The sequence below is a fragment of the Mastomys coucha genome, unplaced genomic scaffold (assembly GCF_008632895.1).
Source record: "Mastomys coucha isolate ucsf_1 unplaced genomic scaffold, UCSF_Mcou_1 pScaffold6, whole genome shotgun sequence".
NCBI lineage: Eukaryota > Metazoa > Chordata > Mammalia > Rodentia > Muridae > Mastomys > Mastomys coucha.
In genome coordinates, this window is record NW_022196912.1 from 40,529,333 (window position 1) to 40,555,110 (window position 25,778).

Genomic DNA, 25,778 nt, shown 5'->3' on the forward strand with positions numbered 1-25,778 from the left:
ACAACATCCACACAGTTCCTTGAACACAGTAAGCATTCAATAAATGTTTTTAAGACTTAAGGACATGGGGATTGCTGTCATAGGTTGGCTATCTGAGGCAGGACAATGAAGAACTGCATATAATTCATTCAGTTCTTTCTCATTTAAAGGCTCCTAGTGAAATAAGCAGATACTAGTGAGGAGGCCTCCATTCAATTTATATTCTCATCACTGGTTAACTCAAAACATTAATTCAGCAATCTGCTTCCTTATTAAAAACATAAAGATGGAGGATTTTAAAATTTAAGGTGTAGTTGACAAAATGTCTATATTTATAGTATACCACATGATATCTTAATACATGTATATAGTGAAATTCAGTTAAATCCAGATGCAATATTTTCATAGGAGAGAAACATTTTTCATTTTTAGAAGTACATTAAATTTCTTGAATGGTTAATTTAATACATCAACCTGACTGGGTTGATGGAGGACTGGATAGACAGTAAAATAATATTTCTGAAGGTGTCTATAAGGATGTTTATAGAAAAGATTAGTTTTTGAATTGGCAGACTGCATAAGGAAATTGCCTTCTTCAATGTGGGTGGCATCATGATTGAACTGAAAAAAAAAAAAAACCCTCAAAGGTAGAGAAAGGAAAATCTGCTTAAGCTGGGGCATCCGTATCAACAATTCTGTCAACACTGGTGCGGCTGCCTCTCAGATTCCGAGGGGATAACAACTCTTCTAGTTCTTAGGCCTTTGGGTTTGGACTGGAACTATATACCACATGCGCTCCTGACTGCTCTGTATGCCTTCATCATCTCAAGCCAGTTCCTTACAAAGTACCTTCTTCTGTATCTTTCTATAGATCCTGTTTGGTCTACTTCTCTGGAGAATTCTGACTAATGTGGTAGTCTTCAAATGTTACAATGTAACAGTTGTAAGCTTTTCATACACAGAATTATTACTTCTTTTCTTATATAAGGAAACTGAGGTGAAAAAGGTTCCAAAATTGGCTAATAAGTAGTGGAGACAGAAAATGAAACAAAACAAAAACCAAACAAATAAAAAAAACCTAACCAAAAACTAGATCTCCCGACTCTAAAATCTAAGCTATTAGGTCAAGCTATTCGGCTTATACTCTGACATAAAATTTCTCAGATGACTCAAATCTTTCCCATTCTAGATATTAAGATAAATAATTTCATAAAGTTGTAACAGGCACCTAAAAGACAGTTTCTGCTAAAAAGTACTTATCTCTCACTTGGGTCGACACAAGGAAACCAAAAACAGGAGGAAAGCACCTCTACCTTCATTTTGCATCTGCCTCCTTTACTTGGGGTCGGAATTCGGCTTAATGCTACAGGTAAGTATGTTAATCATTCAGAGTATCCAAAAACGGACGACAATTATTTCATCTCCACTCAAGGGTGAAGGGACAATAAACTGTCAACTTTTACAATGTCTTTTTCCAGACCTCTAAAAGTGTCTGACTGTCCAGTCCCAGTCCTAATCCTCAACAGGTATCATTGACTCCAGGAACACAGAGCCTAGCAGACAGTTCATCCCATGACATCACCCTAAAGTGACCTGATTGTCCTACCAAGCAGTAAGGACTTATCTAGGCCCAGGGGCTGACAGCTTAAAACCGGAGTCAGTTCTCTATTAAAGGAGTCACCCCCAATAGAAACTATATTCTGTCTCTTTCTAAAAAAGAAATAATTCAGCCTCACATAATTCCTTTGGTAGACAGTATTTGTTTTAGGAGTGTATCTTATGCTGCCTACTTTAGGCTGCAATATGTTTCTAACACCCACTTTTAAGGTTTTAAAATGGTATTTTAATTTTTCATTTCAGTTTGTATGTTCAGCCACCTGTACACTTCCTGTTTCCCTAAAGTGGAGGAGAGAGAAAGAGAGAGAGAGAGAGAGAGACAGAGAGAGAGACAGAGACAGAGACAGAGACAGAGACAAAGAGGTCCTCCCTCCAAGGTTATATGTTATATTAATAGAGAGGTCCAGCCTTGGGGCTATTTTAGCAAGTAGATTATTGGACAGGTTTGATTTCTAATTGGTCCCAGCTAGTTGGAACACAATATTAAGAGTGAAAGACCTCATTAAAATTTTTTTTCCCATCCTCGATCTACTGTGAACTAAAATACTACTTTACTAGGACTCAGTTGTCCACACAGAGAATATTAGGCAGGAAGGGACTACCCCAACTAAATTCAGTCAGCCCGTTTTCAGAGACAGCTGAGTCCACAGCCAGCTTTCCTGAAGCACTATTTGCACTCTTACCACTGAAGACTCTAGAGTGGTCCTTGAGGAAGGGGTGTACCTAGTAATTGATGGCTATTCTGGAGTGGGTGTTAAGACTGCGAATGAAGAGGGCCTTGTCTTTAAGAGGTCAAAACTGGGGCCAAATTAGTCGGATCCGCCCCCCCCAACACACACACGGTTATTTAGCTCTTGGTTAAGTTATGTAATTTTTCTGAAATTCAGTTTCCTTGCTAGATTGAGGGTGGTTACAATACCTGCCTCACATTGTTGTTGTGAGGACTCAAATTAAGTCTACCTTGAAAAGCAGTGTTAGCAGTACATTTGACCCCCCCCCCCCCTTTAAATATTAGTTTTTTCTACCTTCCAATTCCAAGTCCTTAGATTTTTGAGAGGACGAGGCTGGCATTTTCCAGGTGTTCCTACGGCTTGTTTAAAGGGTAAGAAATCACACTGGTAGGACACTAACTGCCCTCCCGGAATGGAGGTGTGGACACAGCAGAATTCACATCTGGCAGAGATGCTCGCCGGGCAAGAAGGGATGCTTACCAGCAGCCTTTCCTTTGAGGAGGCGGGGCCTTTAAATGCTGGCCGCTGGCTACCCAGGCTTTCCCCCCGGCGCTGCCCAGGTCCGACCTGTTTCCCTCTCAGCTGGATGCGCGGTGAGGGCATCGTCCCAGAGCGGCCGATCAGGCCCAGGTGGGCGGCGGGTGAGGTAGGACCACCCGGATTTCCGCAAGTTTGGGCAGCACCAGGAGACAAAGGCGGCACTTTCTGCTTGGGGGTTCTTGTAGTGAGTCTCCCTGAAGCTCCCAGCCCCCTACCTTTGTTCCCAACTCCCCTCGGCGCTGCAACACTCCAAGTCCCCCTCTTTGTCTGGCCGCCACCCCGAGCCCCTTTGTTGTCCACCGTCACTGCCAGTGAGGGGTGGGGACGGCGCCCACCATTCCCGAGAAAGGAAGTGAGCAGAGGCCGCCCTCACACGCCCCCACCAGCGAGCCTGACTCTCGATCGCCCTCGGGCGACAGCCACGGTCGAAACTCAGCCCCTCGCCCGGGTCCTCAGCCCGGAGGAGGGGCGCGGCTAGGCTAGCGCCCTCTGATTGGCTGCGAGCGTCGGGGCGCCGCGACGCCATTGGACCGCGGAGCTGTCTGGCGCACGAGTGCGCGAGGTGGGGAGGGGGCGCTGGAAGCTGCTGGAAATCGGGCGGCCGGGCGGCGTGAGAGGGCCGCGCGGGTGGGTGGGCGGGGCGCCTTGCGATGGGCGGGGTCTCTAGCTCCGCCCACTGCCCCTCCCCGCGCGGCTGCTCCGACCGCCGGCGGCCGAGGGGCGGGCGCGCCGCTGCATCCCCATCCTCGGCGTAGCTCAGCACAGAGCGAGCGAGCAAGCGGCGACTGGCCGGAGCGGGCGGGCGCAGCGCCGAGGCCCGGCCATGGCCACCACCAGCACCACGGGCTCCACCCTGCTGCAGCCCCTCAGCAACGCCGTGCAGCTGCCCATCGATCAGGTACCGGCGTCCGGGGCGTCGTGCCCTGGCCGCCTCTGCCGGCCGCGGTGCCACCCGGGCGGGAGCAGGGTGGGGGCTGGGGCCGGGGCCGCTGTGCCCGGCGCCCGGCGGGGCGGGGGCGCGCGGCTGGCCTTGTCCCCTCGGCTGTCGCTCCGGCTGGTGCATCTGTGCCCACCCAGCCTCCCATCGCTGCCCGGGCGGGGGTGGGCGCGGGCGGAGGCTCGGCGACAGCCCGCCGGGGAGGGCTAGACAGACGTGCGCGTGTGCATGCTGTCGCTGCCCGGCCACCGGGCGTCGGACCCGGGAGTCCCGGGACCTGTGGACCCTGGGACTGTTGCGGGTTATCGGCGCCGGGAGACTGAGAATGGATTGGGTGCCGAGTGTCCAAGACACGGCGTGGATGGATGAGGCTTAAGCTGTTCTGCACTTGGGGACAGTTTGCATTGAAGTATGGCTCAATAGACCGAGAGGCAACAGTTTGGGGGAAGACAGGTTATGAAGAGAAGTCAACGTGACTTCCCGATACCAGGGTTTCTGGTGAAAAAGTTGCAGCTGTGGATAGGAGCAACCATCCTGCCCCCCTCACCCTACCCCCAGAGAAGCATTTGACACTAGGGGAGGCTGGCATTTAAATGAGGCCAGTCGAATTTGATTGTTTAAAGGGCCTCAGGATTACTGAGAAATAAACAGCATTGGGATGGAGAAAGCAGCGCCATTTTTATTGAGCAAAGGAACTTTGGAAGTATGTCCTGAGAGAGGTCTGGGAAAGTTGTTGGTGGGGTATGGTTTGATAGTTGGTCTAGCCCCAGGGCTGAAGGTAATTGACTTTGGAAATTCTGCTTAACATTATTTCTGATCTGGAGGTGTTTGCACTTTCAGTGTCCTCAGCTTGGCTAGCTGCTTAAGCTTTTCATTTAGAACGCAGAATTCCTTTCTGGACTTAAGCTGGAGGTGACATCTGAGTTTAACACGGTGCTCGATGCTTTGCGCTTCACTGTTTAAAGTAAAATACACTGAATTACGTCGAAGGAGGGTTAAACAGTTCTGCCCAGTGCTCAGGTCTGACTTCTTAACTTCATTTCACTCATAACTCTCCATTAATAGTGAAATACCTGTTCTCCACATAGTTTAAACAGCAGTTGTGTGTGTGTGCATGTGTGTGTGTGTGTGTGATGCTAATAGATTATTAGAGTGCCCCAAGTGGAATGATTTCTTTAATTCACAGAATTAGTGTTTGTTTATTAAGTTGATGATAATCAAAGGCTTTGGATATTCTTTAGTTCTGTGGAGGAGTCTCACTATTTCCTAAATGGAATTGCGACACATGACCTTTAGGTGTGTTACACTTCTGATTTAAATAGGTTGTTCTCAGCCTACCTGTGCATGCAGGGCAGGATATGTTGAAAATTTTTCTTGCTAATGAGAAACGGGGTGGGGGGGTTGTCTTATACCTTTTCATTCTTTTGGTGAGACAGGTGATTGTGTTTTGTTTCTGTCATAGTCCTATTATGCTAATACTTTTAAACTTATATAAAGGATCATAACTTTTAAAAATAATCTAGTATCAATAAGCTCCTTCAAACAGCTCAGCAATCCAGAGAAAGTTCTTTGTGGGACTGAAGTGAGCAGGAGTTCAAGGGAGGGTGACCTGAGTTAAGACTGACTTGTCTTTATCACTAGAGAGGTCTTGTCTCTGTGTCTTAGATAGTCTTCATCTTCTGGGGTACTCTAGAAGTCTGTAGAACCCCAGTTTCTGTGGCCATTTGTGTAATACAGTGGTTTGCTTGTGATAAGCAAGTCTTAAGAATATTGAGTTGGTCCACACAATCTGCTGTACTTTCCATAGCAATAGTTATTTCTGTGAAATACCAAAGAATCTTCATAATGATGCTCCTGGAGTAATTAACATTGTAAAATTAGACAGACGTTTTAGAATGAAGCCAATCAAAAACACTTGATAACACGCGAACAGTTGAGTCCATGTTGAAAGAAAGCCCAAGACTTGGCTGTAGTCAAATAGTGTAATTCCACAGGAAAGAAAAAAGACAAGCCAAAAGGGAGAAATTCTAAGTTGCTATGTGTTCATTTGGTGTGTGCCAATTTACACTGTTTAGAAGAATTAGGAAATTATAAAAGCAGTTGTTTTAGGAAGTAATAAAATGTGAACTTTTTACTATTGTGTTGACTTGGCACACTGAGAACCTAATGCCCTTGCTGCTGAAGTAGCCGGAGAAGAAATGTGTTGTCAGGCAAAGCAAAGGAACAGAAGATCTTGCCTTAGGCTCCCGAATCTTTATCTTTACTAAGAATTGCAGAGTGACCTTGAAGGAGCTGAAGTGGTAGTCAGTAGTTAAATGAAATTAAAGCATGAAATTGTGGTATCTGGGAGGCTCGAGATCTTTTAAGATAGGAAGTACCTGGCCCCTGATGGTTTGCTTTTTAGGTCCTGTTTTCCAAGTGACTTCCTTTTTAGTGTAATTCTGAAGGTCTGAAGAAAGGAATGTGTGGAGGGTGGGGTTTGAGAGAGGAACCATCTTGAGGACCAGTTGTACCAAAGAAAAGGAGCAACTGTGTGAGTCCCAGGAGAGATCAGGTGTCTCCTTATCATGGGGCTTCTGCTCCTTATAAGTTGCTGATGTGAGGTTTTAGACTCCAGAGCAAGTACCAAAATGAAACTAAGAATAATGTCACAGATGATCAACCTATATATATATTTTCAACATCTTATACCATTTGCTTGACCTTGCTCTAAGTTATCTTGAGATTGCTTTCTAGTTGTGACACTCCCGCCCCACTTCTCCCTCCCTACTTCCCATGATGCTGTGTTTATTACTGTGAAACTGGGTAAATAGCCAGTATAGTAACCAGTGGAAGACTGGTTAGAGGTGAGCCCTGGAACAGTTCCCCCCCACCCCCCACCCCCCAGGAGTCATTGTTTTGAGATTTGTCTCAGACTCTTGGGACAGGGGGAAGGCAGGCAAGAGGTGGGGACTTGTGTTTTGAAAGGTTTGAAGGAAGGAGAGAGATGTGTGGGGAAGAAAGGTTAGAGGTCACCAAGCCTGCAGCAGAGTCCAGTAGTAACTAGAATGCCCAACACTTGAGAGTTTGGGAAATGTTTCCATGTATTCTACATTATTCAATAGGATCCTTACACCTCTGACTTATTTAGTTCATATCCGTATGTGCCCATGGGCATGCTTTTAAGTCTTTGCATAGACTGTCAGTTTATTTGGTAGTTTTAATGTGGGAGCAATGCTTTGGATGTATCTTTGTTTTAGAACTGAACCTTTTGGCAGTGAAGGTGAGAAGAAGTACGAGCTGTCCAGAGTTCCAAATATTGGTGTGTTGGTGATCATGGGTTGGGATAGGAAACCAACCTGTGTGTGTGTATGAATGCATATTATATATGTATGAATGTATATGTGTATGCATGTGTGTGTATATATGTGTCTATATGTATATGCTTATATACTTGTATATGTTTATATATGTATGTGTGTGTGTGTATGTATGTATGTATATGTATGTGTGTATATACATGTGTGCACACACTCATGTGTGTAACAGAGAAAGAAGTGGGAAGGCTTAAGGAATCTTTGCTCCTTTTTGGTCAGTTTATTTATTGACTTTTCTCTTAAGTGTCCTTCCAGCTCACATAGACAACTGAAAAGGTGACATTTTAGGGAAGAGTTCGCTTAAGACTGGCTTTAAGACTGGCCTTTTAAGTCCCCCAACAAGTCTGAGCTCTGACTGCTTTCATAGATGGAGGAATTGAAAGGAAGGTCTTCCAGGTAAACACAGGGAGGAGAGCCAGGTTTGCATGTTCTAGGCTTAGCTTTGAGCTGCAGGTAGAGCTCATCTATCTACAGATGACCTAACTACTTTAACAATTGTAAGGGTCTGTCTCTACCACAGGATCCGGGAAACAGTAACAGAATGTTGTTGAAGATTCCTTCCAGTCAGGAAGGCATATGGGGCTGGAATCACCTTGTCCATTAGCAGTTTTAGAAATGTCATCTTATAGAAATGCTACTTCCTGTTTATAATGTGTGGGTTGACTTTAGCTCAAAATACCATGACATTATGTTTAGGAACTGAGTAAATAATAATAATAATAATAATAATAATAATAATAATAATAATAATGATAATGATAATGATAATGATAATGATAATAATAATAATAATAATAAAGCCCCAAACTTGGAGGGATATAAATCAAAAGTTAGGGGAAGAAAGAGAAAGTGGAGCAACAATTTGAGGCAGTTTCAGTAGTAAAGAATTGAAGCTGCCTAAAGTTTAACCTAAAGCTAAGGAGACAGTTCACGTTCTGGAAGTGCTGCTAAATGTAGTGTCCCTGGATCCTGCTCCGTGTTCTTCATTAACAGGAAGTTCCAGTCTGTGAGAGTGGCTTGGAGTTCCCTGAGTAGGGTGGGGGCCTTGCTCTGTCCATTGCTTGCTCTTAGGCAGTTACTGCGCTCGCTCATTCTTTCATAAGCCTTCTCTCTCTGTGTAGCCTTGGCTGTCCTGGAACTCTCACTCTGTAGACCAGGCTGAACTCAACCTCAGAGATCCACCTGCCTCTGCCTGCTGATCAAAGGTGTATGGCACCATACTGGGGCTCTCCTGTGGTTTAAGTCCAAATTCCCTCCTCTGTAAAGTCAGAGTTAATAAGCACTATGCACCATTATGCACTCATAGATGGTCATGAAACACAGAAACGGTCTAACAGCCTGGCTTCCATAGATGTTTGACACATAGCTTTTCCTTGATTAGGGAAGACTTACGTTTTGTATTTTTGTTTTCAGAATTGCATTCTTAGACTTCAGGACTTTCTTAGGGACGGGATCTTGGAAGCTCTTGTCAAGTTCTTTATCCACACACTGATTGAAGCAGGATTAAATTGGAATTAAAAGGGTTTTGCTGTCTCCTTATTGCTTCAGAGTTCTTTGTGACTTGTTAACATCCCTTCTGACGGCCCTGCCTCTCTAGGTGCCCACAAACCTCATCTCTCTGTTTATTAGGTCGGGGTGTGGCTGACTTGAAGTACTCAAAATAACACACACACACACACACACACACATACACACACGGCTTTCGCTTGCAGTCCAGTTAACAGGTGGGATTCTGCCTGGATCAAATCTTGTAGTGTTTCTTTCAAAACAGGGCGCATCTCTGAGGCTTAGAAGAGAGATCATTTAATGCTGTTGAGAGTGAAGCCCCCCCTTAGTCACCGTTTAGAACATGGAGAAGCTCATTGTGGAGAGTTAGAGTTGCAGGTTCAGGATTCAGTGGTTAGAACTGTTAATTCATAGGTGTCACCAAGGACAATCCCCCCTCACCACTGCTTCCCATCCCTTCCCAGGGCACCTACATACAGGCCCCTTCCTTATTGGAATCTCAGGAGCATTATAGATCTGACAGACTTCTGACACGTTCTGCCTACTGCTGCGTGTATCCATTGGGTTCTGGTAGGAGGCAGATTGAACTAGGAAACTAGAGAGACTTACGAGCTTAGAAAGATGTTGTGGGCATGTGCAGAGCATCAGGGAACCTCTGGCTGAGACCATTTACCTAGTCCTAGAAATGAGGGCCAAGAAATGTATATATTGACAGCCCCCTCAGACCTCCCCCCATCTTCCCCATCCCCATCAGAGGTAGAGATCTGGGTCAAATATTTCAGGGACTTTCTGTTCCTAAAAGGTTATAAAAACAGGGCCTTTGGGGCTGGAGAGGTGACTTAGAGGCTGAGAGCACATACTGTTCTAGAGGACCTGAGTTGGCTTTCCTGCGCATACATTTATAATTCCAGCTCCAGGGGATCCAGCATCCTCTTCTGGACTCCACAGGTGCCTGTATACATGTGCATATGCTCACAGAGACAAACATAATTAAATTAAAAAAACAAAACAAAACAAGAAACTGAGCTTAGGGTATAACCTAATGGTAGAAGGCTACCCTAGCATGCAAGGCTATGGGTTTGATCCCCAGAACTGAACAAAAGGTGGAGTGGTTTATTTTTATTTTTATTTTTTGTTTTTTTGAGACAGGGTTTTTCTGTGTAGCCCTGGCTGTCCTGGAACTCACTCTGTAGACCAGGGTGGCCTTGAACTCAGAAATCCGCCTGCCTCCGCCTCCTAAGTGCTGGGATTAAAGGCGTGTGCCACCACCGCCTGGCCAAGGTGGAGTGTTTTTGAAGTCTTTAGCAAAGCAGTGCACAATTCCCAATACACAATGCAGTTTAATGGTTGATAATCATAGTTATATGAAAAATAAGATTCATAGTGCACTCTAGGCCATGTGACCCTGACATGGAGCAGATTTTTGGCTGAAGAAAGTGTGTATCTTCTCTCTGTCAGTCCTGCCACATTATCTCATGACTGTATGCACAGCTTCAGATGTAAAAAGTGCTGGAAGTTTAGATCTGGTGTCCTTCCTGAATGTGAGGTTTGGTCTTCCTGGTGGCCTTGGGAGAGGACGTACTCTATTTGTTCTCCCTGCGTGCTCTGGGAAGCACTGACCTACGATCAGGCCTACTACCTGTGAAGGCCTTGTCCCCTACAGCACCCACGTGCCCTCCAACCAGATCCAGAGCTCTGTGTGTGTGTGTGTGTGTGTGTGTGTGCGCACATGGTGAGTAAATTCAGTCCTCACCCGATACGCAAGTACTAGTTCTACTGTGTAAACTTCAGTGGACTCCTTAGGACATTTTCATTTTTCTTTTAACTCTTTGCTTTAATGAAACCATTTTTTTCCCTGCCCCAAATTCCCTGCATCCTTTTATGTCTGACAAACCTTTTTTAGTATTTATCTCAGGCCTGCGTCTTCCTGAGGATGCCGTGTGTCCCTTGCTTTTCTTTTAGGCCTTTTGTATGTGTGTGTCATATGTCCGTGTTGGTAAAACATAGGTACTTTGAGTATGTATGATGCTTCGTCGGCAGGCTGTGAACATTCCTGGTGGATTGGTAACATGGACCCCTTTTAGAGAGCTGTCTTTCACACCCCATGTAGCCCCTCTGTAAAGAGGCCAGTGCTGCAGAAAGTGCCGAGAGAAGAAAGACAGCTGTCGCTCTGTCTGCCTCTCAGCTCTGGAGCGGTTACGAATCCTTATCATTTCCACTCTCCAGGTCTGGGTCTGCCTTGCTCGGCTCCTGGCCCTGTTCCTCTGGTTCTCATCAAAGGTGGGTTTCCTTCTGACTCTAGGAAGCAGACTCTAGAGGGGTTCTTCTGATCTAGGGGTCTTCAGCACCCACCCTTGTTATTCAGGGCCTCTGTAACTAGCCTTATGTACGTCCTTCTAGAATCTGTTCTGGTGGCACCTATAGCATTGAACTTGGCTTATTCCTCAGGACACCCTGAACCTGTTGTCTCCTGTTCAGGGCCCTCCTTGTGTGTGGGGAGTATGTACCAAGAGTAACAAAGGCCTTAGACTATCTGACTATGCACTTGACAAGCTGCTTATCTTTGTAAGCTTTGGTGTCCTTCTTTTCTTTTCCTTCTTTCTTTTTTCTTTGAGACTGGGTTTCTTTGGGTAGCCTTGACTGTCCTTGAACTCATTCTGTAGATTAGGCTGGCCTTGAACTCATAAAGATCTGACTGCCTGCGCTCTCTGAATGTTGGGATTAAAGGCATTTGCTACCATGCCTGGGTCAGTTTCATTGTCTATAATATAGGGGCACACAGTAGGTTGCATCTAGTAAGAGTGGGTGGGTATCGTAGATAGAAGCAAATAAATCCCAGAGCATGGGCACATGCATATTATTAACTTCACAGGCTCTCTTTCCAGGGGCTAGGGAGGCCAGATTTTGTATATGACTTCAGTGTAGCCTTTACACTTTTCAGAACCTTTTCAGCTACCCTTTAGATAAGTGTATGCCAGGCAGCATGCCAGGTATGGGGGCATGCCAACCATGTAGTTGACTGCTGCACTCACAACACCGCAGCCCTGAGGAGTTGATGGACAGGGAGAGGAGGAGTCCCATGGGTCCCAGGGCACAGGTCTTACTGATGGTGTTCAGGGCATTTCTAGTAATCGACTGTAGCACTTTCTCTGCCCTCCCCAAGAGTAGCTCCACCTTCCTGGCTGGAAGCTGCCCTCTGTCTCTTAGAGTTGGTGTGTGGCCTGGATAGTGTCTCAGTGGTCAGGGTGCTTGAGGGACAGCTCAGAAGATGTCTGATAGTGGGTGGGCACAAGTCCCTTTGACGGACTTTAACAGTTCCTTCCAGTAGGAAGGAGGGGTCGAAGACAGGCAAAGCATTGAAGATGAGTGATTACACAAGGAGCGGAGCATAACTGTGCTTCTGTCAGCGTTTTCAGCTAAGGGATCGTACTGCTTTAGTACCACATTAATCTAGGGATTGAGACAAAAGAGGCCTTCAGATTGCATAGTCGTCTTTGTAAGGATCAGAATACTGCCACTTCTAGTGTCCCTTGCCTGTATAAAGCAAGACCCTCTAAAAGGACTCCTTTGGGCTAATGCCCAGGTCCTCTGCAACACTTGTTTTTACCATCCCATCCTGTCCAGAGCAAGCCTAGTGTGTCCAGCAGGTAGTAAGATATTGGAAGGTGCTTTCAGATCATCCCAGAGGAACAGACTAACTAGTATCCTTGGGGCATGAGGAAAGTTCTGTTCAGCCATTGACAGCTGCCCACCAGCTTTAACACGCACCCTGACCAACTCTCCTTGGCCCGACACTAGTTTCAGAACTACGTACATACATATCTGCTGGCGCTCAGTAGTGATGAAGTAGAACACATCTAACTTAATTACCCACGATGAAGTTCTAGATGTTAACCAGGGATAGAAGATTGCTTGACATCAGAAGTAGAGCAAACCCTGGGGGGTTGTGGTTGGTGTCTCTAGAAGATAAGGTCTAGGCGGTAGATGTAAGGGCTCATCCCACTCTCTACTCCCACTTCAAGTGCCCAGAGGACAGGCAAGGAGTGGAGATGCTGTACATCTGGTTTCAGGCATGTATGGCCCGCTGTCTGGAAAGCTTCATGTGCAGCTGGAAAAGGACACCCCTCCCCACCTCTGCTAATGGTTGCCTCACAGGAATGTTGGCTTGGTGCCAAAGCTGACTTTTTCAAAGGGAAGCTGGGAATTTGGATTTCCAATGGAAGTATGATTTTTAAATTTTGGGTAATAATTTTTATGTTTTCTCATTTTAGGTCCCAATAATGTATCTAGATCAGATTTTAGCTAAATGGCTACTTGGAATTATGAGTTTCTGTTACAGTTTATATTGTGAGTCCACTCTGAAGTGTGCTACTGTATTCTGAGGCTTAGGAACTTTGACAAAGCGGATTAAAACGAAAGCGGGGGCCAGCAGGACCTCTGTGACTCCTAGCAGTATTGGGGAGCAGCCCTCATAGTTCACTGTTTGTAAATTGAACCCTGAGCTGACCCCAGAAAGTTTCCAGTTAAGTTGCATTTGGTCAGCCAATGTTGCAAATGGTCACATGTTGGAGTTCATCTTGAAAGTTAATATCCTCCTAAAATGAAGGGCTGATGTTTTATGCTATTATTATTTTTATTCATTTTATAGATCTAGGTATTTATACTTTAACTAGTTGTCAAAACGATCTTATGGATTAAGGCATTTTTAAAAAAGAGTGTAGCTAGTGAGAAATCAATTACTATTTGGAAAGGCCTTCGTTGTCTCTCAAGTTGTCGTTGGTATTTCCAGTTTTTCTTGTATGTATATTGATTTGGGGCCAGAGTGTTTTTGTCACGTGATAACTTTTCAGGCTTTGGGAGTTTAAGTTTAATCCACGGCTGCTTCACCATCGAGTGCTAGCATGCCTTTTTAAATACTAAGTCTGACACAGCTGTTCGTATTAGCTGCATCCCCAGAATAGAAGTGACAGAGATTTTTGGTGTGTGAGTGGAGGACAGGCGAGGGAGGGACACTCAGTACCTCTGGAGATAGTCGAGAGCTCCTTAGTAGAAAATGACAATCCTGGGGGCTGGCATTGCAGTCCCTGGGTAATGCCAGCTAGTTCTGTCTTCTTTTGTTCTTAGAGAATACTCTCAAACTGCATAATAATGTGGTATCGCAGCCTTGGGCTTTAGCAAGTGGAGATGGTGACACATTTCATCAAAATTAGAGAGTGGGGTGTTGAGTAGTGTTGAGCTGTGTGTTAAGATTTTTGACATTCATTGGGGGGGAGGATTCATTTCTGAAGACTCAGTTTCTTTATAAGATACAAGAAACATACAATAGTGGAGAAATCACAAGTCCCGCAAAGGTGTTTGACGTAGATGCTGAGTGTCACCACTTAGAACTGGAAAGTGGTGTGTGAGTTTTATTATTACTGTTTTTATTCACTTATTTTTAAGACATTGGGTAGGAGATATTTGAGTCCTTCTTTTTTTTTTTTTTTTAAGTCCTATTTGGAATATCAGAACTAAAAGATGTTACAGATCTTTTCAACAAAGGAAAAAACAGCCTGGGACAGTGCCAGAAAACCGCTCTTGGATTCTTTTCCTCCTTTTTGTATTTGTCGAAAGCGTGGACCTCTAGCGAATGATGAACGTATTAGAGTTCTATGTCTTGTTTTGTCTCTAACTCCAGCTTTGGTAAATGCTTGGCAGGGGACGTAGCTTATGAAATGAAGGAGAAAGGCAGCACCAGGTCAGTTTGCCCTGGTTAGAGGGTGGCCCCGACCAGCAAGCAGACAACCACCTAAACCATAGTATAAGCAGTGTGTGGCAGGCCAGGCAGGAAGAGGAAGGGGGACTGTCTTATATTAGGAAAGATAGACTGTGATGCAAATCACGAGCCTTGAATCTTGAGCTCAAGTAGGCTTGCTTCTGATCAGAGCCGCCATCCTGGACTGTGTAGATTTGGCAAGTGAATGTTAGTGTTTGTCTGTGTGAATGTTAGTGGTTGTATCCTGATGGGTTTGGTATTACTTAAGATGGTGAGAATTACCATTTGTTAGTAAAAATGGTGGCAGAGGATAGGTTTGTTATTTATTGACTACCGTAGGCCAGTGCTATGAATCAGGAGAGAGATACAGAGAGCAGGGGCATACTTAGTGGGTGAGAAGGACTGACAGATTATTTAAAGCATGTGAATCAGAGTCAGAAGACAGCCGTGTTGGAGTTTGGATAAGGCTGCCACAGCAGTGACCCAGACAGAGAGAGAGGGAGAGGGGAGGGGAAAGGGAGAAGGGGAGGATGGGGGGGAATGGGGAGAGATGGGCGGGAAATGGGAGATGGGGGAGATCCTCACAGAACAGGTATGGCATAAACAGTGCACATGGATGGTAGTCCTGCTCCACCTGCTGATATAAAGTCCCCTGTTTCATGTCACAGGTGTTACCAGCCACATTGAGGCTGGCTCAAGTTAGGCAGCTGGATTTGAATGAGAGTCTCCTGCAGCCCTTGTTAAAACAGTGGTTTTCCATAATGGCTGTTAATTTGCATTTCCGCCCACCTTGTGCTAGGATCCCCTTCCCCCGGAAGTCCACACCCGCACTTGGGTCTCCTGTCTTTGATGATAGAGCTCTTCTTGTGAGGTGGCGTTTCCCTGTGCCTTTGATTTGCATTTCCCTGATGATGAGTGATGTTGAACGTTTGTAGTAAGAAAATTTTAAACGGGACAACAGTATCATCCGGCAGTTGTACAACTGTGTATAAATGAAGAGGAAACGAAATCTGCTTGTTGAAGAAACATCTGCATTCCCGTGATTATTGCAGCATTAGTCACAATAGCCAAGAAATGGGAACACCCCAGGTGTCTGTCAACCGATACATGGAAAAAGAGAATGTGCTACATATACACAGGGGAATCCTGTCTGCATACACACATGGGAATCCTGTCTAGCTATACAAAGAGTGAAACCATGCCATGTACAACGACATGGATGGAACCAGAGGATGTTATTGTCAGTGAAATAATCTGGGATAGAAGGAAGTGCAGTGTGAACTCACTCAGAAAGTCTACCTCAGCAGTCGAGAGTGCATAATGGCTCCCAGGGGCTGGGCCTACGAATGATCATAGCATTTAAGGATCCAGTGTGTGATGCACAGAAGGTAACTGTAGGTAATGGTAGTGGGCTGCATGTTTCAGAAAGCCAAAGGGAGAGCTTTGATGTTTGCACCATAAAGAAAAGCTATTTGAGGAGTCGATAAAATAAGTGTGACCTAACGGAAAGTCTGTACAACCTATGTGTGTATTGAGGTGTCACATGGTACCCCATACACATGGATGTTTTCAAAGTTCTCATGTATCAGTGAAAAATAAATGCAAAGTAGGCAGCTGGGCTGTACCATCAGTGGTTCTGATTTAGGGAGGCAGAGTTGGTTGTGTCTTAAGTGGACAGGTGATGCTGTCAGAGTTCCCAGACCTTCATCGGGTGAGAAAGATAGGGGTCCCTGCTGTCTTACATTGCACAGACATGCACTTCTGTGCATGTTGCTTGCAAGAACTTTGTCACATGGAGATGGAGTGTAGTGAGCTGAGGGTGACTAGGAGCTATAGCTAGCTGCAGCTCTGTTACTGTGAAGCCACAGGGCAGGTTTGCCACAGCCTGGACTCCTCTAAGGTGTGTGTGTGTTCATATATAGAAAATAGGTGTATTGCTTAGGCTGAAGGATGCAGTTTTTTTTTTCCCTTTTTTCTTTTTTTTTTTTCAGCCTTCTCAGAGCAAAGATACAACTTGCAGAGAGGAACAGTGTTTGTGCAGTATCACCAGCTCACTCCTTCAGCAAATATTGGCCATGTGCTAGGCTTTTCAATTTCAGAGAGCAGAGAAAGAGTAGGCAGGACCTGATGATAGAGCTGATTAAAAACCAAACACCGAGGCTGGAGAGATGGCTCAGCGGTTAAGAGCACTTGCTTTTGCAAGACCGGAGTTTGATTCCCAGCATGCACAGACTACTCACGACTGTCTGTAACTCCGGTTCTGTGTGGAATCTCACCCTCTCTTCTGCCCTCTGCAGGCACCAGGCATGGATGAGGTACACAGAGAAGCACGCAGGGGAAAACACACACACCTCAAACCAACCCCATTGCACCTGAAATTCAGGAGCCAACCTGTGCTTACCGCGAGGAAGGTGTTTGTGCCTCACTTTCTCTGTGTGCACAGAGCTATCACATAGCCAGTGCTCTGTGGATGTCGACGTTGCTGTCAGGCAGTTTTTTATGCAAACTGTGTGTTTGCATAAATAACATTTCCTGGGGAAACCTCTGGTCGGTGGTGGGCTGGCTTCCACTTGAATGCCTCAGCAGATGCCACACTTGTTCCCATTGTGAAGGCATCCAGTTCCATTTTCTAGGTAGTTGTAGTTGCTTACAAATTTTGTGGATAAATTCACAAGTGTCCCAAGCAGCTATCTTCCCATTTACCTTCTAGAGAGTTGGGGGACCTCTGATTCTCATCTACTGTAGCTGGCTCGTTATGAATGACTGCATTTTAGTGGGCTAGGTGTCAGTCAGTGACTTGGGCTTCCTCATGAGCGGACATTTATGTCTCTGGTGGGGTAGGGTCAACTTCTCAAAGACTAGTGTTTGAGCATTCTATGCTCACTTGAAAATGAATCAGTTTGCCTTGTTTACTAAAAGGGACCAAAAAAGACCAAAGTTGTTGGGTTAGCACTGGGCACATTCTCAAAACTAATTCTGAGGAGAGATGCCCCAAACACCTTTCCTATAGACTTAGTGGGCTCATCTCTGAGCTAGCTCATGTGAGCTAAGAGGTATAAGAAGAGTGGAATATGGGAAAAGCCTGTCTAAGTCAGTTGAAAGAGGAACTCGACCCCTTAGGGGTCCAGACTTCACCTGGTGTTAAGATGGTGTTAAAGCACACCCAGGCAGAGACTCATTATTCTTGCAAACAGTTTGTCTTTTGCAGATCCACATAGTGTAAAGATTCGTAGAGTGTTGGAACTCTGACTGTTGACTAGCGAGAACTGTGTACGTTACACACCTTACGTCTCCCCTTCCTTCAGATCTTACATGGTTTCTGTTACTCATGAGTTTGACTTTTTTTCTCCTTTGTAAAATTGTTACGGCAGAGATACTGCTTTGCTTTTAACCCACAAGATAAGACAAATTCACCAACAGCTTTTTCACGAAGGACCATTTTTATGACAACCGAAACCAAAAATCAAAGGCGGTTCCCGAAGTTCATTTAATGCTAGCACATGAAACGGTTTCACAAATGGGAATATTAGGGACAGTAATTTTACACGAAAATAAACCTGTCTTAAAGGATCTAAGGTCCTTGCTGAGGTTGTTTATGCGAGTCCTCTCTCACTAGCCATTTGCTTCCTTCCCTATTCATAGCTTTGTCTTCATTAGCTACCACGGAATTTTACTCTTGTAGAGTCAAGTGGATTTGTATGCTAACTGGTAGTTGGTGAATGTATCAGTCACAGAGGTGATTTGCATGCTTAGTGCATACATGGTGATTACATGTGTGTATGTTAACAATTAACACACGGTATGTATTGTTTGTATTATTATTTTCTGATCAGAAATGATGGCAGCTTGGACTGTATATAGATGATCACTGATCTGTATGGACTTTAGGGATGCTTTGAGTGACTAGGAAGCAAGTAGTAGCCAGAGCCAAAGCCGAAGAACTTGGGCTGAATGACAGAGCAAAACCAAACTTCAGTCCCTCGGGAACTTAGAAAGTGAGATGAAGCTAGGTATTTCTTGTTCTGACCCCTCTGTAAGTATTGGCACATGCTCGTTTCCATTTTGTCTGTTTTGATATTACTGCTCAAGTAGGGAACTGAATTTACATTGTATTTCTTATCTGATACAGGAAGTCATATCTCTTTATTGTATAACATAAAAGTAGTTAAGTAAGAAAATTTCAAAATCAAGCATTATTCTCCATCCACAGACAATTTCACAGACTTACTAAAGTTACTGTGTGTGCACACGCTTGTGCACATGCACCACGGCACACAGAGGGCCGCTCTCAGGACTTGGGGTCACCTTCCACTTCCTTGTTTCCTCTGGCCCACTTACTCAGGGTTGGCTGGCCCTGGAGCTTCTGGGTCAGTCTCCCGTCTCTATCTCCCATCCTGAGGTGAAGTGCTGGGATTCCAAATGTTTCCACTGTGACTGGCTTCTAGGTATCAAACTCATCAGGCACGTATGGCAAGGAGTCTCCTGAGCCATCTTGCCAGCCCGCTAACTTTTTTTTTTTTTAAAGGTTTATTCTTATTTATTTTTTATGTGTATAAGTACACTGTAGCTGTACAGATGGCCGTGAGCCATCATGTGGCTGTTGGGAATTGAATTCAGGATGGCCCACTTCCTCAGGTGTAGTACTCTGTAGCTGTCTTCAGACGCACCAGAAGAGGGCGTCAGATCTCATTACGGGAGGTTGTGAGCCACCATGTGGTTACTGGGATCCGAACTCAGGACCTTTGGAAGAGCAGTCAGTGCTGTTACCTGCTGAGCCATCTCGCCAGCCCCTAACTTTTTTTTTAAATGAGAGTATGTATATAGTTAAACAAAATTAGGCTCATGTGGAATATGTCATTTTTGTGAACTTGGTTTTTAATTTAACATTGAGAGTCAGTGCTTTCTTGAAGTATGGATAATTCTCCACTGTTGAGCTACACATTGTGTTTATTCCTCAGTTTGTAATCTCTGCTGCCCTGAGCTTGCAGGAGGTTTCTTAGGCCTGTCCTGCTTGTGTCTGTTACTCTCTCAGGCAGAGATTTTCTTGAATTTAAAGCAACTCGGAAAATGACTTGTGTTTTCAAACTTACCTAACATTGAACTTTTCAGCTGTTAATTTTCACTGTTCTGGGCTCTCCATGCCTCCGCCTTGTAAACCAGGTCCTGCTCTGTGGGACTGGATTGCTCAGCCTGCGTGACCCAAGGTGGTGTCTCCCCCCAGTGCCTGGGACTTGGTGACCTGGATGGGAGGACTTGCTTTATCAAGCTGTGTGGCCAGCTCCTCTTTGGCCTGGGTGAGAGGGATTCTTAGGCTACATTCTCTCTCTTTTCTGTCCCTGTTTATTTACCAGGGAATTTTCCCTGTATACTGAGCCTTGTGCCAGCCTCTGCAGACTTTTGACACATGTCTGAATTAGGTGTAGTTTTATGATGATATTTTAAATTTTGTAAAAATGAGACCAAATTAATTTTAAGCCTCCAAAATCACTGACCATTCTATCAGCATAAAAACAAACAAAAACCCGCATTGTGCAGTTACCTCTGAGAGGGTCTGAGAGTTTCATCATTATACTTCAACTGTTCGTACTGTTTCTTCATAAGCTTCACTCTGGGTTCTCACTCCAGATTAGTCAGTGTTGAAAGAATTGGGCTTACCACAAGGAATGGTGCATTGTGGCTGGATGGTGGTCTTCAGAGATGCTGAGGGCCACCTGCAGCAGCACTGCCGCCTGCGCTGTCTGCCCAAGTCACTGTACCTAGGAGCCATGAATCACATAGATATTGACATCTGGCCCCATGCCATGTTGCTGATGAGTGGGAACAGTTCTGCTCTTCTTTGATTTCTGAACTGTGGATGAGGAGGAAAGAAGGAACTGGCCAGTCACTTTGGGAATTATGTTGTAAAGGAGAGAGGATAGGACCGGGGAACTAGCATAATGCTTGCCTTGCAAGTGTGACGATCGGAGTTTGACACCCCAGACCTCAGGTAAGAGTTCTCTAGCATACACTTGGAATTTAAGCACTGGGGAGGTAGAGACATCCTTGGGACTCACAGGCTAACACACACATGTATACACATACACACATGCAACATACGTACAATCTATACACACACATACACATATACACAGGCACACATAGACACAACACACACATACACAAACATACACACAGGTGCTTACTGGCCAGCATGCACATGCACACACAACATACATACACATGTGCACACAAGCATACACACACACACAGTTGAAAGTAAACATTTAGTGTAAATAATATGTTGTTTCCTTGTGTGGCTGCCTCTCTAAGATGTCTGTGTGACCACTTCTTTTCCATGATGTAGCTTCCTTCCAGATCTCTTGCATCAACATAGAATCTCATGTTTCTTTGCTCTTCCCTCTGGTCTTACATATTTTGTTTTTCACAGATGTGCCTGGTACATGAACAGTTGTGGATTATGACCTCTGATGAGATGACTTATTTTAGGTTTCATTTCTTAAAGCTAACCGTTCTAACTGGACAGCAACTGCCTTGTTTTAGCATTAACTTCTATGCTTTGGAATGTCATTTTTCTCTTTGGGAGACAGTGGGTTTCAGTGTTCCATAAATCAGAAGCTTTCGGCAACTCACTTATAATGGCACTCAAAGATGTAGAAGCCATGGTTCTTGTATTGGGACATGGAGGTGAGGGCAAGGTTGGGGTTAGAGGTCTAGGAATATTGTCTCTTGATGGTTTTAGAGAAAATCAGAGAGACAGACATGGTTCCCATCCTCAGCCTCATTCATAAAATCCAGAAAGAAAAAAAAAACCCGGACAGGATGAGGTGCAGAGCTTGTGCTGCAGAGTGATCCTGGGCCCTCTAAGTTGCTTTACCTCACTCACCATGTGTAAAGATAAAGTGGGACATCTGTGGCTTCCTCAGAGAAGGACCAAGCCTGAAGTAAGCACCCTCTGCAGGTTGTGAGGTTTAGCGAAGACACCATAGAGGAAGCCACTCCTCATGTGTAGTGAGGTGGCAGAAGTACCCCGAGGGGCCAGAAGCAAGACACAAGAGAAAGATTTAAGAGGAACTTGGGGCCCAGGGAGCAGTGGATTCTTGGAGACAACCAGAGCTTAGAGTGAGGGTTTAGGAAGGCTCTCTGGACACAGGGTTTGGAATGTAATGGGTGCTGAAGGACTCCTAGCTGGGGGTCCTATCGTGCTGATTCCTGTGTGTACAGATCCTGATTCTCAGAGTGTTAGCCTCGGCTGTAGTAGTACTTTATTACTCTTTAAATTGCAGGGAGATGGGCTCTTCATTACCTTTGAATCCTAGCTAGACACTAGACTAGCTGGTGTTGGCTTGATAACAACTGATAACAACTATTATTCAGTATAAAGTATTTTAACAGAGACAGTTAAAATAGTTGCTGATGAATCAAAAGGCCTAGCCAAACAAAAATCACACACACCCTGAATATTTCCTTTGATCCGTGTTTTACTGCCTTTTCTTTTTATTAGTAGGTAGTAATAAAGAAGCCAGGGTATAGCTGAGTAATGGATAATTTATACATTTTAATAGTAGTATACACTTTTTAATTAAAAAGTAATAGCAAAGTAGGAGAAATTATTGTTGTGTTAAATACAGCAAAGCACTGGATTCTGTAAGGAGTAAGTATTGATGGACATGACGCTAACTCTGCCTGTATCCCCATAAACTGAAGAAGTCTGTGAGGTTCCATTGAGCCACAGGCTGCACGGACAGACAGACAGACAGACACTGGTTCTTCGCCTTCTCATGCTCTGCTAGGAATCCATGTGTGAACCCTGTCATCCCTGGCTTCGACTCTGTCTTGTAGTTTGTGCAGTTCTGAACATGTTTCTCCTGTGTTTGCTTGGTGACAGGTGAAGTTGTACATGTATCATTATGGGTGCTATTGCCTACTTAGGTCCTGATAGGCAGGTGACGGTGACAGCTTGGGGCCTTGGCCAACACAAAGTTGCTTCAATCTTCTGATTCCAGAATGAGCACTCATATGAGTTTTTAAATAATCGTTTCTGACCCTGCTGTAAATTAATCACATTTATGTAGTCTATTGGTTACTTCTCTGTTGCTGTGAGAAAACTCCATGACCAAGCCCACTTAGAGAAGAAAGTTTGTTTTGGCTGAGAGTTAGAGTCTGTGATGGCGGAGCAAAGGTGTGGGAACGGGAGCAGGAGGCAGAGGGGACCTGAAATGGTGGAGTCCTTAACTCTCACAGCCTGCCTCTAGTCATGTGTCTCTTTCAGCAATGCCACACTCTTCCTAAACTTCCCAAATGACACCATCAGCTGGGGACCATGGTTCTCACCCTTCCTATAATGTCGCAATCCTTTAATACAGTTCCTCTTGTTATGTTGACCCCCAGCCATAACATTATCTTTGTTGCTACTTCCTAACTGTAGTTTTGCTGCTGTTATGAATTGTAATATAAATATTTTTGGAGCTAGAGGTTTGAGAAAGGGGTCTCGACCCACAGGTTGAGAACTGCTGCCTTAGACTGAGAGTGACGTTGCTCATTTAAATCACCTCTTGGAAATGGGAATTGTTGACTGACCCTAATTGTTGGGTTTGGTCTCAGCTTAAAATTCTGGCTTCCCTGCTCTGAGACTATGAAAAATTGCTTGTTCCCCCCCACCCCATTTCTTCATTTTCTTAAATTAGTAATTATTTCACAGGCAACTAGAGTTTGTTTGTTTGTTTGTTTGTTTTAACAGATCTTGCCTTGAGTTTATTTGTAAAGCCAGCACAGGGCACTGGTCATCTGCAAACAGTGTGTGGGGAGGTGTGTTACAGCAGTCCATCTGTCTTCACACTGGCAGGAGTCTTTTCTATGGGCCCTTCACAGGGGCCTGGGCACCTTTGGGAGCCTGGGCTGGAGCTGAAGCCTGGGTCTTAGCTGAAGCTGTGGCCCCTGCTTTTGTTTGAACCTTGGGCTTTGCTTGGCAGAGCCTTTGACCCTTAGCCATGTAGCTTCGAATATTCTTCCCAAGCTTGGGGTGAGCGATGAATGCCAGGCGGCTGAGTTTGTGGCTGGGACCCTTTGGCATCTTGGGCTTGACAGCCTGAGGCTTCACCAGGGCCTTGATGGCCTCTGCCCGTGCACTCACTGCCTTTGCGTTGTTGGCCTGCATATTCTTCAGGCCTTTTTTTGTTGTGCTTCTTGACAAAGCGCATGTCCTTCAGGAACTTGGGGTCAACCCCCTTTAGAGATTCATATCTTTGTGATCGGGGTTTCTTGATGCCATTCCTGTGCCATTTGCGGGACAGGTTGTGTGTGGTGTGGTTCTTGGACTTTGCCATGTCTGCACGGTAACCCGCGGCTCCCGCTGCGCTGGGGACCAGAAGAGAAAGAGCCCTACTAGAGTATTATGTGGGCTAATGGAGCCTACAAGCTGCTTCTCCATCATAGCTGCTCAGTATATGACAGTTCTGACTTATCATCTAGACTATAGGCCAAGCAGGCAAAGCATATGCTATCATTTCCACAGAGGGAGTGCCCGCTCCTGCCGGGTACCTGCTGGTTCCCGACATCATGGGTTTCCTCTGGCTGTCTTCGTAGTAGCACCATTAGTTCTTGTTACAGATGGTGTGGTGGTCACTCAGCTGTCTGATAGACCCATCTAGGGTTGCAGCTGGCCAGTGACACCACTCACGTAGGACTCGGGTCTGATGACCCCCGTGTCCTGTGGTTTCCATCGCAACACACACTCAAAATATGCTGAGAGGAACTTCCGAAATGAGCAGTAATACATAGGGGAAAGTTTCAGAGTTTATGCATTGAGAGGTAATGAGGTCTCACTGAAGGTTTGTTTGTTTTTATATTATGTGTATGAGTGCTTGCATGTTTATTTGTCTGTACACCACATGCATACCTGGTGCCCACAAGGGCTTGATTCCCAGGAACTAGAGGTATAATCCTGGAGGTGGAGCTACCATGTGGGTGCTGGGAATTGAATCCGCATCTTCTGGAAGAGGAGTCAGTGCTCTTGACTGTTGAGCCCCCTTTTCTATCGTAAAAAATTATGTGTTGGCTTTATAAGCTACTAGGCCTGCCTCTCTCTCTCTCTCTTATTCTCTCTCTCTCTTTCTCTCTCTCTCTCTATATATATATATGTACATATACATATATATGTGTGTGTGTATGTGTGTGTGTGTATACACACACACAAGCAAAACACCAGTATATATAAAATAAAATCAAAAAACCAACTTTTTGAAACTCTGGTGGAGGCTGGGGAGATGGTTTGGTGGGTCAAACGGCTGCCATGTAAGCGAGGGGACTGGGGTCAGATCCTTAGCACACCCATATATTACAGGCAGGCGCAGTGGCTCAGAATCGCTGAAGCAAACTGGCTAGCTAGACTAGTTGAATTGGTATGCTCTTGGTTCAAGTGAGAGACTTTGCATCAGTTGTAAGGTGAACAGGGACCTAGGAAGTCACTCAACATTGATCTCTGATCTCCATACATTGGCATAATGTATGCCTGTATATATAAATGTGAACACTGCCCCCCGCTCACATACTCATCCCACACATCCACATACCCCTAAAACAAAAACCCTGATAAGTAGCTGGATATGGTGTTACATACCTGTCATCTCAGCACTTGGGAGGCTGTGGCAAGCTTGTAGAGAGTTCAATGCCAACTTGTACAACATAGCAAAGCCCTGTCCCCAGCTACATGGAAGACTAAGCAGATGAATCATAACTTCCCAACCAGCCTGGACAGTGTATTGAGAATATATCACAAAATAAAAATAAAAATATTGGGGATATAGCCTGGAGGCGTAACCTCAATTTATGATTTCCTGGATTGAATAACGGCATCTGTAATGCATCTTTCCACACTGAGTGAGAGGTGGAGGAGGAAGAAGAAACAGTTAATATTGGCAACTATTAGGAAAAAAACTATTGCCTTTCATTTGGCTGATTTAATTTTGCTGTTGTTATTGAAATAGGGTCTTCTTGTGTTGTCTGGGCTGCCCTGGAGCTGCGGAACCTTCTGCCTCAGCTGATATTACATGTGAGCACCCCTATCTTAGCTGGTTTGTCATATATGATTTTAATGGTCATTGCTTCTCTTTTGGGAGAAACTTCCAAAGACTTAATGTAGGCAGGAAAACAGATTTTTAGAACTTTTTCCTGTATGTTTGTCCTTGAAATGTGGTGTTAAGTTTTTGCTTTTAAAAAGTTTTGTTATAAAATTTACAATTCCTGCTGCTGGTACAAGTTTGGAAAGTATGTTGCTAGTTTAAATTTTAATGTTATTGCCCTCAGGGATAACATTTCTCCCTTTAGAAATTATTTTTCCCACTCTGTGTGAGTTGGGCCAT

General features: G+C 44.9%; 1 protein-coding gene, 1 long non-coding RNA gene and 1 pseudogene across 6 annotated transcripts in view; 1 reads left to right on the top strand and 2 right to left on the bottom strand.

The window, feature by feature from the left end:
• Nucleotides 1-3,299, bottom strand: part of LOC116080592 — a 55,626-nt gene extending 52,327 nt beyond the window's left edge. The window contains exon 1 of the long non-coding RNA XR_004114491.1: nucleotides 2,808-3,299. This is a non-coding gene — a long non-coding RNA (uncharacterized LOC116080592). The remainder of the gene's footprint in view (nucleotides 1-2,807) is intronic.
• Nucleotides 3,300-3,475: 176 nt separating this feature from the next.
• The window catches only part of Mboat2 (membrane bound O-acyltransferase domain containing 2), a 129,163-nt gene continuing 106,860 nt past the window's right edge, over nucleotides 3,476-25,778 (top strand). The window contains exon 1 of one of the 5 annotated variants that reach the window (XM_031356994.1): nucleotides 3,476-3,765. Coding sequence is in view for 2 of the 5 variants with exons in the window: in XM_031356988.1 (XP_031212848.1) it covers nucleotides 3,691-3,765 (75 nt within the window). In the remaining 3 variants the exon portion in view is untranslated. The remainder of the gene's footprint in view (nucleotides 3,766-25,778) is intronic. The other 4 variants (XM_031356992.1, XM_031356993.1, XM_031356988.1 and 1 more) reach the window with 4 other exon arrangements.
• Nucleotides 23,202-23,744, bottom strand: LOC116080591 (annotated as a pseudogene).